This window comes from Calliopsis andreniformis, unplaced genomic scaffold (genome assembly GCF_051401765.1).
Source record: "Calliopsis andreniformis isolate RMS-2024a unplaced genomic scaffold, iyCalAndr_principal scaffold0022, whole genome shotgun sequence".
Classification (NCBI taxonomy): Eukaryota; Metazoa; Arthropoda; class Insecta; order Hymenoptera; family Andrenidae; genus Calliopsis; species Calliopsis andreniformis.
In genome coordinates this window covers 8679664-8692015 of record NW_027480432.1, presented here as the reverse complement: position 1 = coordinate 8692015, position 12352 = coordinate 8679664, and the positions used below count along the sequence as shown (strand labels likewise).

The window sequence follows — 12352 nt, the reverse complement described above, 5'->3', positions numbered from 1 at the left end:
AATTAATATAAAGAACATTTTCTTTTCTATTTTGAATACCTACTGTGATTTCATTCATAGGTGTCGCTGCACGAGAGTTCGCGTCTATAAATCGAATGAATGTTTGAAACACTTTTGTTCAATAATAAAGAAACAACTTATGTTACTTAATATTATTGCGTAATAAATTATAGCAGATACTTTCTTCGTTGCAGACTTTTTCTGATATAATACGTGTTAATATTTACTATTTATTTGAAATATTTCATATTTATTTTAAATATTATTGTACTTAATCAGCAATTTGAAAAGAACAATCCTCTCACAATATCAATATTTCTTTATTATTAAATTTAGGATTATAATAAAGGCATTTTTCGTAACGTGTTTTCTCAATCTTTTAATACCCAGATTCCTTAAAATTAAGGTTATTTGATACAAAGCTCTAGCTTCTGTACCAAACAAAATTTGATGCTATTATTCAAATTTATCACAAAGATAGATGCTTTATTATATTAATAAGAAAAGTGTGGAACGATTTACTATATATATGTTGAGGGAAATTGTAAACTGAAACTTTATTCTTTAATATGTTCGGTGTAAGTATTAAAATTAAGGTTATTGGTTATGAAAGCTTATTTTTTATATTTAAACAAGGAATTCGATGCTATTTTCTATCTAAAATTGCCGTAACAACAGCAGTTTTATTATATTGGAAGGAATTTAAGTAATAATAAGTTTGAATGTTATTCTTTAATATCTTTAATAACATAAATGTGTCTTCCTTAGTACCAAAAATGACCGCTATTCGTCGCTACATAATAGGATACACCTTCAGTTTAGTTTTTTAAAAATCCAAATGTAGACTTAGCTAATGTTACAGGAATCAGTTCTTTGCTGAGCGAATAACGACACAGAACGCTTTAAGGATCTCCTCTATTCTCATACAAAGGAATAAAAAGGAGTTGTAATTTATGTAAGTAGTATCAGCAATGCGTTTTCAAAATTTTAAATACCGTATTTTTTTTCTCTAAAAATGCATTTCTTTTTCCACTGTTTCTCGATGTTTTCGATAGTACAATTACTCAAAATTCTATTTATTTGTAAAGCGTTTTCATTCTTAAATGTAAAAGAAAATGATATATAAATTTATCTCTGTTTTATCAAGAACTCGAAACTTTATTATCTCTCGAATTAATAAACTGTAATTTTCGAATGTTTACTCTCGAAATTATAATCGAAACAAATGATTTTATTGTTTGCCTTCTTTTTGTTATTGGATTTCGAAATAAAAGACGTAATTTAATAATGTATATGATTAATAATTATATTAAAATCTAATCATGCTTTAAAATGGTCGTTGATACGTGGTGATAATAATCGTGATAATTAAATGCTAGACTCGCAACTATCTTGAATGCATTGTTTTTGTTCCTTTTATGGCTTCGTCATCTATGTTTGTAGAAATTTAATAATTTGCATTGTTGAAATTGACAAAGTTATACCTATAAATAATTTTCAACTGCTCTATTATTGAAGTATAAAAAAATGGTAAAAAAAGTAGATAAACATTATAAAATAAAAACTATAATGAATATATATAGAGAGCTATTTTTTAATTACTAAATAATTATACGTATTTTAATTATGGTAAACATTTGTTTTTGGTATTGTTTCCTAAATAATAAGAATAAAATTTCAGAAATTATGTTTATATTTTTTAAAGATCAAATTTATGTTCCATTATTTTAATTTTAATTAAAATTGCATATAATTATTTTGTGTGCAAAACTAAAAAATATTATTTTAAAGATGAATTATTTTAAACATGTAATGTGTATAAACATTTATTATAAATGATGGTATTTTTTTATACTAAAATAATTGCTTAATCAAGTAATATTTTAAATGTTTAATTACATTTGTCATGTGTTTCTGTATTCTGAATAATTCAAATAATACTTAAAAATTTATTATTTTATTAAGTCTGTAATTTTGTAATATAGATTTTATTTTAAATAGCAGTAGTGAGGTACAAAGATTTGTTTATGCAAAAGGAAAAAGTGAATTTATTGCAGTAAAAACAGATGGTTTAGAAGGGACCATATGGCTCCATTAAATGGCACTTGACGTGCATCTGTAGGTCTATAAATAGCTAAAATTTGAACTCTCTTTGTGAAGTATAGCAGTAAAAAGTTATGAGTGAGTGCTTCTGCCTAAAGATGAAAAATGCTTAATGATTTTTCTGTATTTTATTTAATTTAATCTGAATAGAGAATGAAATTATTCCCAAATTTAGTCAATTTTTAATAAAAATTTTATAAAATTGATCTTATTTTCTCTGTTTTTTGCCTGCAAGTCGTTTTTTCCTTTTTCAATAAAATATACATGGTATAAATAATATCACTATTCATACTACATATATTAATACATATTAATTATTTTGAGCAATTTTTCTTAATTTTTAATTATTTAGATACAATGTTCTTTCATTCATTAACTATGAAAACTTTAATTATTACAGTAGTTTATTGACAAAGATGCTCTTACACATCAAAGAGTCATCAGCAATGACCTCTTTGCTTCTTATCTCTATAACAGCATATTCAATTAATTAATCAAAGGAAGCATTCCACTCATTTTGAAGACATAGCATCTACTTTAGTAATTAGAACTGTGATGCAGTCCTATTGCAATTGTTTTAAATGTGAATACACATATACAAAATTGTGGAATAAATAGTTTTTACTTTAATTTCAGACATTTCTATCTGCAATTAGTGACCACAATTGAAAATGAAGTATATTTTAATACTACTTTTACAACTACTTTGTCTCAGTGATTTTAGCAACTCTAGAGAAATTACGTAAGTTTTACATTATTATTTCATTTTTGTACATCATAAATAATAATATAAATTTGATTTTTCATCAATGAAATTTTATAAAACAATTATTAATATAGAAACTTTTTCTTATGGATTTTTATTGATTTTATAATTCTTGTTAAAAGGATTAATTTTAAAAATTGTTATTTTGATAAAAAATTAATTTTCAGACATGAAGATATTAAAGATGCAATGTTAAGTTTAGTACATATGATGCGTGAAAATACTGAGAAATTAGAAAGGCATGAAGTACGAGAACGTCAATTAGGAGAGCAACTGAAAAAGACAATTGCTGCATTGACAAAACGCATGTCAACAGTTGATGCAATAAAATTACAGTTAACAAAACTTGATGAAAGAGTTAGTGGAATTGAACAATTAATTTCTCAGGTATTTTAATAATTAATTTTTATTTTGTATCAATTTTATATATGTTATTAATTAATAAAATATTCCAAGAAATAAAACAATAGAATAAAAAAGAATTATTTAAAGTTCACAGACATGAATATTTTTATACTGTAGTAGATATCCCTATATTTTACAGAAACTATTAAATGTCTAATTTATAAAACATTTTTATTGTATTCAGAGAGATGAAAGAGAAAGAATACAGATACAAAAGACTGCAGATAGTTTGGAAGATTTGGAAAATCGCTTGGAAGGGTGGCTAACAGATATTGAAGGCAAAATATCTGAAGGAAGTGCTCGATCAGACACCAGATTACCTGCCATTGAAAATATATCTGCTATTCTCTCAAAATTGAATAGCACAGAGTCATTGTTAACCGATAGAATTTCTAAAGTGGAATCAGCTTTAACATCAGAAACGACAAAATTAAAAGAAAGTGCAAGTCTTCACACAGGAAGATCCCAAGCATTACTGGCAGAGGCAAGTAACTTTGGTATCATGTGTTAAGAACTGCGTTAACATTGAATACTTTGTAGATCCAGAATGTTGACTCAAGAATTACTGATCTCAATATTTCATTAGAAAAAGTTAGAGAAGAGGCACAGAATGTGAAGGCATTGCTACAAGATCCTCGATTTGATATTGCTACAAATATTGAACGCCATGTAAAATTACATCCTATCCAGAAACTTTTAGAGAATACTTCAGAGCAAATTAAGGAATTACCAAGGTATGTTAATAGCACTATTTATTAATATTTTTTATAAACGTTTCTCAAGCAGTACATTTTATACAAAATAAGGTTCTTAAAAAATATAATACTATATTTGTAGCTTAAATCTTTCTTAATTTAAATTTGCCTACTTTTACCTCATAACTGAATAAATTTCTATGAAGCACGTAATCATATTTAAAAGTAAAATAACATATATTAAACTTTATTATTTAGGATTAGTGAAATGCAAAATCTACACAATGAAACTCAAACACTTTTGCAAGAAACTAAACATGCTTTAAAAGATATTGTTACCAGAGGAGTTAACAATATTGAAAATAAAGTAACAGAGGCTGAGAATGAAACAAAAGATTCAATAGGAGCTCTTAGGTAACATTTCTGTACAATTGAATAATTTAATTCTAAATAGTATTTTAAATTAGTCTATTTATGGTATTTTCATGCTAAAGAATTATAAGTTTTATAAGAATGTCATAAATAAGTTAGTAGAAATTAATGCCAATCTATTATTGACAACTTTTGAGATTTTAGAATGGATTTAGCAAATAATGCTGAACGTGTAAATCAAGAATTACATGATCTTGAAAAAGGACAATCTGTAATGGTCTCGATGGCTGATCACGTTTTGGATACTAAAAAAAGAGTTGAATATGGTGTGCATCAAATTCTTTTGGAAGTAGGAGATTTAGTAAAAGCACAAGGTGTAAATATCAATAACACCCTTAACCAACGATTTGATGGCATTTCAAATGATATTATGGATAATCAGAATGGTGCTTTGGCAAATTTAACTACTAAAATGGAACAAGAAATGAATCAGGTAACAATTATACCTAGAACGCCTGCATAAAATTCTTCTTTATGAAACTTATTTTTTGCAACAGGTATGGAGACAAATAAATGTCATGTATCAACAAATGACAGAAAGTGCAAAGGCATTAGATAAATTACATAAGCAAAATGAAGAATACGTCAATGGTACAACTTCCACTATGGGTGGAATGGAAACTAAGGTAACAATTAGACTTGATTGAAATAAAACTTCACTTATAATAATGAACATTTACATTTACATATGTAGGTGGGCGAGATAACGAAACGTATGACAGAAGTTGATGAGAATTTGAATTATCTTTTGGGACGACTTTCGCTGGTGACGCAAGAATTCAACCAAATTAAAACAGGTTTAGGCACTGCATTAGATAATATTAAAGCATCGTTCAAAGAAGTTCAGGACAAAGCTAATGACTTAAGAAATCCAGGACCACATCCAATACCTGCAAATTATAAAGAATTTGATGATTCTGATAATGATAACCCAGATGGTAAGCCTTTATCAGAAGTCATAGACCGTATTTTTAAACCTCAAGTTAATTAAACTTATATTTCTTTGTATTATTTTCAAAAACTAAATTGTTCTACACGTAATTACAATTCGTAAATGACAATATTCTAGCATTTATAACAAATTACGCAAATATAATTCATTTTGTGCATTCATCATTATTTTAACATTTTTTTCCATTCTAATTTTATTACTTTATTATTATTATTTAATGATATATAATTTTTTTACAATATCGTTAACTTAAAGTATGACGCTTATTTAAAAAAAACTATTTGTTTTAGTTCGGAAAATAAAATAAAGTAATATCTCATGTCAAGAGTTTCACTGCAATTAGTGACATGTATCAAGTTAGAGGCTGCATATTCTACATTAATAATACATTAACAATCGTTGCGGTAATATATCATAGTAGTATAATATAGACACTTTTTTAGAATATTTTATATTAACGATAAGACAATGAAAAATACGAAAGTAAGTCGCTATCTTTACGGTTAAATGTAATTTACACTTTGAACATTGCAACCTTTTAATTCCATGATATATATTTTTTAAAATGTGTTTAACATATTGGTCCAAGTTTATTTTTTTTCGTACTTGTAAAACGAATTTGTCACAAATACATTTATTTCGTGAAAATTATGACATCTATACAATAAACCTTTAATTGGAAATGAAAGTATAGAAAGAAATCTATAAATATTATTCTGTAAATGTAATATATAATTACTTCGAAAATAATACTAATAATATTCGAAGATCATTATAATTTGATGTAAACTAGAATAATGACTGAAATACACAAATGTATTATTTTAATAAGTTGCACACAAGTATACAACCATGTATTATTTACTGTATTTTTCTGTAAAACGCCTAAAAACACTATATTATAAAGCTAATATCCCAAAGAGCTTTCAAAGAATAAACTTTTATAAGTACATTTTTTATGTAAAAAAAAAAAAAAAATATTAATAAAACCTGTAATATCTATACTATTAAATAATTTAAATCCTTCTTAAATTTGTATTCAATTGTTGTTAGTAAGTAGTTCAAATAATGTAGCAAATACATTAATGAAATATAAATTGAAGATCATAATTGAATAATGTAACTGACAACACTTTGGAATTATATTCTATGTTTGATCTTCTAAATTCATGATAGATTTTTCGTACACTATGACATTCTCACTTTTTTTTCGTTTAAACGTAATTTTGTATACACGAAATATAATCTATAATAATACTCAATACACATTATGTGATGTTAATTTATTCAACTTTTTAAAAGTTATAATGATGTAGGTCCACTCTATCCAGCTAAATTAAAACTAATAAAATTTTATACATATAAAAAACTGTATAAGTATTAAATGATGTAAAAAATCAGAGAAATGTTCATTTTTTAAATAGTACTTATTCGATTTCAAATGTGCTTTGCTCTATAGTTAAGTATTCAAATATAATAGATAATTATAATTGTTTTCAAACATTATACATATGTTAAAACTATTAGTTAGTTAGATGTTATAATGAAGAAGTGTATAAAATAAATTAAAAAATGGTTCATTTTTTAATGAACTCTAAGGAAATATTAGAAATAAAATAGATATAAAATATTCTTGCCAATATATTATACTTTTTATAATTCTTTGTTAATTTTTTTATTCTCTATATACCTTATTTAACATAAAATTACATTATGTATGGGATAAAATATGAATATTGTCCAGACAGGAAAATTTTAACAAGTATTGGGATGATAATGTAGATTATCAACATAACTATGTTATATCTACAATTCTGATATTATTTGGTAAAATAATGTGTGAAAACATTTTTCCGAAAATAACATTAGAAATGTCACTTGTAATTTATGTAGTACTTTCATGTAGAAATCCAACTTCGACCAATTACCAGTAGAAATGATTAATTTCTTACAAGACATATGATAAATGTAAGATTTAAAGTTCCTTTATTCTATAATTTCAGTTTATAAATATTTATAAATTCGATAAGTTTGTAATTAAAATTTTTTATAATAATGATTACATAATAATCATTGAACATGCACTTTACATAATATGGAAAATTCTAATGCAAAATAAATACACTAATTTATAAAATATTAATATTTCTTAGCAGATCTGAATTTTAAATGGTAACAATACCATATTACAGAAAACGAATTACTTTATAACTAGTATTTAAAGGAAAGTATTATGATACTAATTGCAATAAAAATATGAATGAAATTTGATTAAAAAGATAAACATAAATTCTAATTATTTTGTAAAGATTAAGATTGAGTCTATTTATGTACCATTAAATTGTAAAACGTATTAATGTTCATAGTAATTACTTTGTAAATATGATAGTTTATTGATTACCTAATTTATAAAATGAATCTGGTATGTGGAGATATCAGCAAATTACTATCAATTACATATGTGAATTACAGAATAAAGTACTGATTCTTTAAACTGGAATATCCTTTATCGTATTCATTATTTTTATAAATTGTACATAGTAAAGAATCTATTTTATTGGGCACATTGAAAAAATTAGAATTATACTGTACATAATTTTTTGGTTCTTAAATTTTGAATGTTTTATGTAGCAATGTGTACCAATCTGGTCCATGATTTCTTTATTATGGACAAAAGAGAATTTTTAATTTATTATAAATTTATCATCTTGATTATTACAATTTTCAATAATATAATATTTTTGAGCTGTTAATGTTTATTAAGCTATATGAACTGCATTAAATACTTTACATTAAAGCATATCCATTAATCGTAATGGACGACCATTTATGCTACATATGAGAAAGATTAACAACTAACATCAACTGTCCGCTTAACAGTACATTAGATACGTCAACAAGCTCTCATGATAAGCTTTGGTTATTCCCATAACATTATAAGTAATTTTTATTACAACTCTTTGCAGTGCTAGATCTCTACATGACATTTTACATATTTTGGATAGATTAATAAAATATTTTTAATTAATTACTTTTTAAATTACTTAATAAATCATTTTTTTGGTACTGATGAGTGAACAATATAGTAATACTAAATTAATATTTGCAGAACTTTGTGGATTTTCCTGTTCACATTCTACTTTCATACTGATTTGCTTAGATGTCAGACTATTATAATTTATGTAAATATCTATAGTAGAAATGTATTAGCACAGCAAAGAAGTGTGATTTATAATCTATGTACACCCCCAATGCATTGGAAACGTCATTAGAAATGCCTACCCTATGATAAGCTGTGAATTAGAAAGTTATAACATATTGCACATACTCAAAGCTGAGAATATCTTACATATTGTAAAAAATAATGCAAGTTCTCAACTGAGTATTTTTTAATGCCATTTTCTTTGTTATTTCTTTACAAAAAGGTTCCTTAAATAAAGCTATGTAATTAAATTCGGAGTACTGGACGCATTATATCGAAATGCATTAATTTATCTAAGAGCAATAAAGAGAGCTGGATACTTGTACTAATTCGTTTTCATCTTTTCGAAATGTATATGATATACATTTGTCTTGGCAGTTTACAACTACTGAATAACATCATACTGAGTCATTTATAATATCTTAATCTTCACTACTAATGGAAATCAAAGTAAGTATCTGTTACAATTTAAATAATGTCATTGAAACAAATTTACCATTTATTTATACAACTATTTTTAAAATACAAGTAATAAAAGTATTATCTTCATGTACAGATATGAGAGTTTACTATAAATATTGTCAATAATTTGCATTATGTTAAAAATTATGCACAGATTAAAAAATTACTAAATTTTATAATATATGAATGGCTGTAGTGTATATTTATACAGGGTGTTTATTTGAAAACTTTAAATCTAAATATCTCATAAACAACAAATTTTCGAGAAAAATGTTAAATACAAAAGTTACTCGGATTCAAGGGGGAAATACAACTATTCTAATTAACTTTGTTGTTGAATGCTTCCAAGTTATTGATTTATCATCATGTAGTTATAACAAATTATAAAGAAGTTTATGGTTTATTTTTCATCGTTTACTTTCGAAGTATCAAAACTGAAAAAAATCTTTATTTTATTAAATACCTTTTCAAGATAAAATCTGATTAAAAAATGTTTCATACAAAAGTTTGATTTTTTTTTGCATAAAATAAAAATCTGTAAATGAAAATATAGGTTTCTATTTAAAAAAACAAAGTTACTCTTTAAATAACCTTGAAAGCGTTCAACAACAAAAAATTAATTAAAATAGTTGTATTTCCCCTTTGAATCCGAGTAACTTTTGTATTTAACAGTTTTCCCGAAAATTTGTTGTTTTCGAGATATTTAGATTTAAAGTTTTCAAATAAACACCCTGTATATGTATACTTTGAAAGTATCCATACACTCTCTTTCTAAAATTATACTCTTAGAATTTGACTAAAATTAAGCGGCTGCTAGCTCGAATAGTTGGATGTAGATATGCCCAGCTGACGTTTGCTACGCCTTTGGGGGTGTGAGTAGTCCTAGCTGCTAGTAGAAGCAATAGGGCTAACAGGACTCAAAGGGCTACTTGCAGGATCCCTGAGACAACCAGTCAATGTAATAGCTACTTTGCGACTTCCAGCATCATTACGATGTTCGCATAGCCAAATTCCTTGCCATGCACCCAAAGTCAATTTGCCATCAGTAATTGGAATACTCAATGAAGAGCCCAGAAAACATGCCTTTACATGTGCTGGCTATAAATAATGCAATCATGAGAAAAACTATGTAATTTTACAAAATATATGGATAGGTTTATATTCTTTTGCTATGTGTACTTAAAAAGCAACAAAATTTGACTTCCTTCCATCAAAAACTTATTACTTAAAAAGTAGAACTACAACATTTATTATATGATATATTCAATTGCATCATTATATTTATCAAAGTAACGTTAATATAGAACATTTATTAATTTAATAATATTGAAGTTTTTAGCACAATTTCAACAAGCATGTGAATGTGTACTATCATAAATAAATATATATACGATACACAATCTAGATTTAAAAACTACAACAGTGGTCAATAAACATACCATATCATCTGGCCCTTCACAATTGTGTCTATAGGCCAAACCTTCAGGAACTAGTTTATTAAGCATCATTTCAACATCATCTCTAACATCTGGATCCCAATTTTCATTTAATGCTAAACTTGCAGATGTGTGAAGAACTGAAAGTTAAAATCAGGTTGAAAGTAAAATCATATTAGACTTGCTCATATTAAATAAGGTAACATTAAAATAACATGGTCTCACTTTGGTAGTACATTTTACTTTTCTTAAAGATAAGAAAAGCTCATATAAACATTATTCCTCTGCAGAACATAAACACTTTTTGTTTATAATGAAAGGTTTAAAACTTATTTAAAGAAATTGCTAAATATGATTTTATTTTTCAATGGAATAAGCTTCACATTGATGTTTCATAGAGTTAAGTCAAAGGATTATACTTTAAGATATTCTCAAGTTATTGATAATTTGTACCGACTTGAAAATCAATTATAACATGTGACAAAATTTGCAACATACAAGGATGTTTTGAACATCTTCAACAATCCATAAAACATCATTTCAAAGAATGTATTATTGCAGAAGAAGCAAGTTTTAAGCATTCCTAAAACATTCCATCACAAACAAAGTATTTATATTTTACAACGGAAGTGTTTTCGCACCTAAGTTTGTACAACCTTTTCCCACCCTCAAAAAAAATAGGATGTGCTACCAAATGAAACCAGTCATTTCAATCTCTCGTATTCTCTTTTAGCTACAGAGATGATCATTAACGCTACTTCAAACAGAAGGAATAAATACAACAGAATTTCATAGACACTGTAGATTCCAAACTTTCAAGAATGCATAATGTGATACCTTTCTCATATCTTTCTCAGAGAAAAGAAGCTCACTCACTTTGTATATGACAAATCCCGACAGAGAATTCACATAGTTCCGGAATCTTTCTCAATATTTCTTCGGTAACGTGGTGAATACCTCGATGTTGTGGTCTTAGGTTAATTTTTGTTTGAAACCAGGCAGAGCCGATTTGAATTTTCCTGTTCGACGAGGCCATGATATGATACGCTGTAGAAATCACCACGTTTAATTGGACTTTGAACGAAAAACGTTTCGCAAGCGAAGGTACGACGTAAATCTACTTCGAGGCAATAATCACGAGGACACAGTCCACTCCATTGGATGCGGTATGCGTCTACAATCTTTCGCCGCTTGCCGGTTACAGGGTGTACGGAATTAACCACATCTTTTCAAGGATTGTCTAATTGCGTCCGCTGTATTCCATATCCATGAAAAAAAGGTTATGAGAAATAATGATTGACTTAACGTGCACATACAGTATCACGTTCACATGCGTTGGTATATGCTCACCTTCGTTTATACGGAGTATCGCTATTAGTATCATTTACGCATACTAATAGCAAATAAACAGAACGATAAGATTATTTCAGAATAAATCATTTTATACGTCGCTAAATGAACCAATTTCGCAATGGATATTCTGCTCGGTGAAATATTAATGATAACCCACTGTATCGTTCGTCGAGCTGAACGACAACGGATAAATAAATGGAATGGTTATGGAAAAGTCATCTAGAAATAATGATCTACGGTGCCTTTGATATATTTTTTCATTGATCCTTTTCTTATTTATTCAATTGATTGATCCTCGCGTTAACGATGAGACGTGAAATTAAGAAACGGAAGAAATTAAGATTTAATAACAATGAGAATTGTTACTGATTGTCGTGAAAGATTCGTTACTGTTTTGTTAATAGTACGATAATGGTAATGATACTAATCTTTTGAATTAAAATGTAAAAATACTAATACTGAATGAGAGGTATTATCAGTAAAATTGTATACCCGGCCAAATTGTCTGTATATATGCGTATGCACTCCAACACAAATATATTTCTA

At 26.5% G+C, this 12352-nt stretch overlaps 2 protein-coding genes across 3 annotated transcripts; one reads left to right on the top strand and one right to left on the bottom strand.

The window, feature by feature from the left end:
- Positions 1 to 2368: 2368 nt before the first annotated feature.
- On the top strand, positions 2369 to 6174 carry LOC143187298 (uncharacterized). Its single transcript, XM_076391409.1, has 9 exons — positions 2369 to 2845; positions 3037 to 3256; positions 3459 to 3758; positions 3815 to 4008; positions 4228 to 4383; positions 4546 to 4834; positions 4899 to 5027; positions 5096 to 5339; positions 5644 to 6174. The coding sequence occupies exons 1-9, from the start codon at positions 2775 to 2777 to the stop codon at positions 5658 to 5660; spliced, it is 1620 nt and encodes a 539-aa protein (XP_076247524.1). The 5' UTR covers positions 2369 to 2774; the 3' UTR covers positions 5661 to 6174.
- A 3356-nt stretch (positions 6175 to 9530) lies between these two features.
- LOC143187312 (UPF0047 protein YjbQ) lies at positions 9531 to 12202 on the bottom strand. Of its 2 annotated transcripts, XM_076391433.1 has the most exons (5): positions 11804 to 12202; positions 11575 to 11706; positions 11330 to 11500; positions 10457 to 10593; positions 9531 to 10115 (listed from the first exon to the last, which is right to left on the bottom strand). In XM_076391433.1, the coding sequence occupies exons 3-5, from the start codon at positions 11487 to 11489 to the stop codon at positions 9900 to 9902; spliced, it is 513 nt and encodes a 170-aa protein (XP_076247548.1). In that variant the 5' UTR covers positions 11490 to 11500; positions 11575 to 11706; positions 11804 to 12202; the 3' UTR covers positions 9531 to 9899. The 2 variants fall into 2 exon arrangements, with proteins under 2 accessions (XP_076247548.1, XP_076247547.1); XM_076391432.1 differs by having other exon boundaries at positions 9532 to 10115; positions 11330 to 11706.
- Between the last annotated feature and the right edge of the window lie 150 nt (positions 12203 to 12352).

What these genes read in the sequence shown, in the direction of transcription:
- LOC143187312 (XM_076391433.1), bottom strand. Translation starts at nt 11,489, where the DNA reads ATGGCCTCGTCGAACAGGAAAATTCAAATCGGCTCTGCCTGGTTTCAA. An exon ending in CGGGATTTGTCATATACAAA is followed by an intron (nt 10,594 to 11,329) that starts GTGAGTGAGCTT and finishes TTTAACTTTCAG; the next exon opens with TTCTTCACACATCTGCAAGT. An exon ending in GTGAAGGGCCAGATGATATG is followed by an intron (nt 10,116 to 10,456) that starts GTATGTTTATTG and finishes CATTATTTATAG; the next exon opens with CCAGCACATGTAAAGGCATG.
- LOC143187298 (XM_076391409.1), top strand. Translation starts at nt 2,775, where the DNA reads ATGAAGTATATTTTAATACTACTTTTACAACTACTTTGTCTCAGTGAT. An exon ending in AGCAACTCTAGAGAAATTAC is followed by an intron (nt 2,846 to 3,036) that starts GTAAGTTTTACA and finishes ATTAATTTTCAG; the next exon opens with ACATGAAGATATTAAAGATG. An exon ending in TGGAACAAGAAATGAATCAG is followed by an intron (nt 4,835 to 4,898) that starts GTAACAATTATA and finishes TTTTTGCAACAG; the next exon opens with GTATGGAGACAAATAAATGT.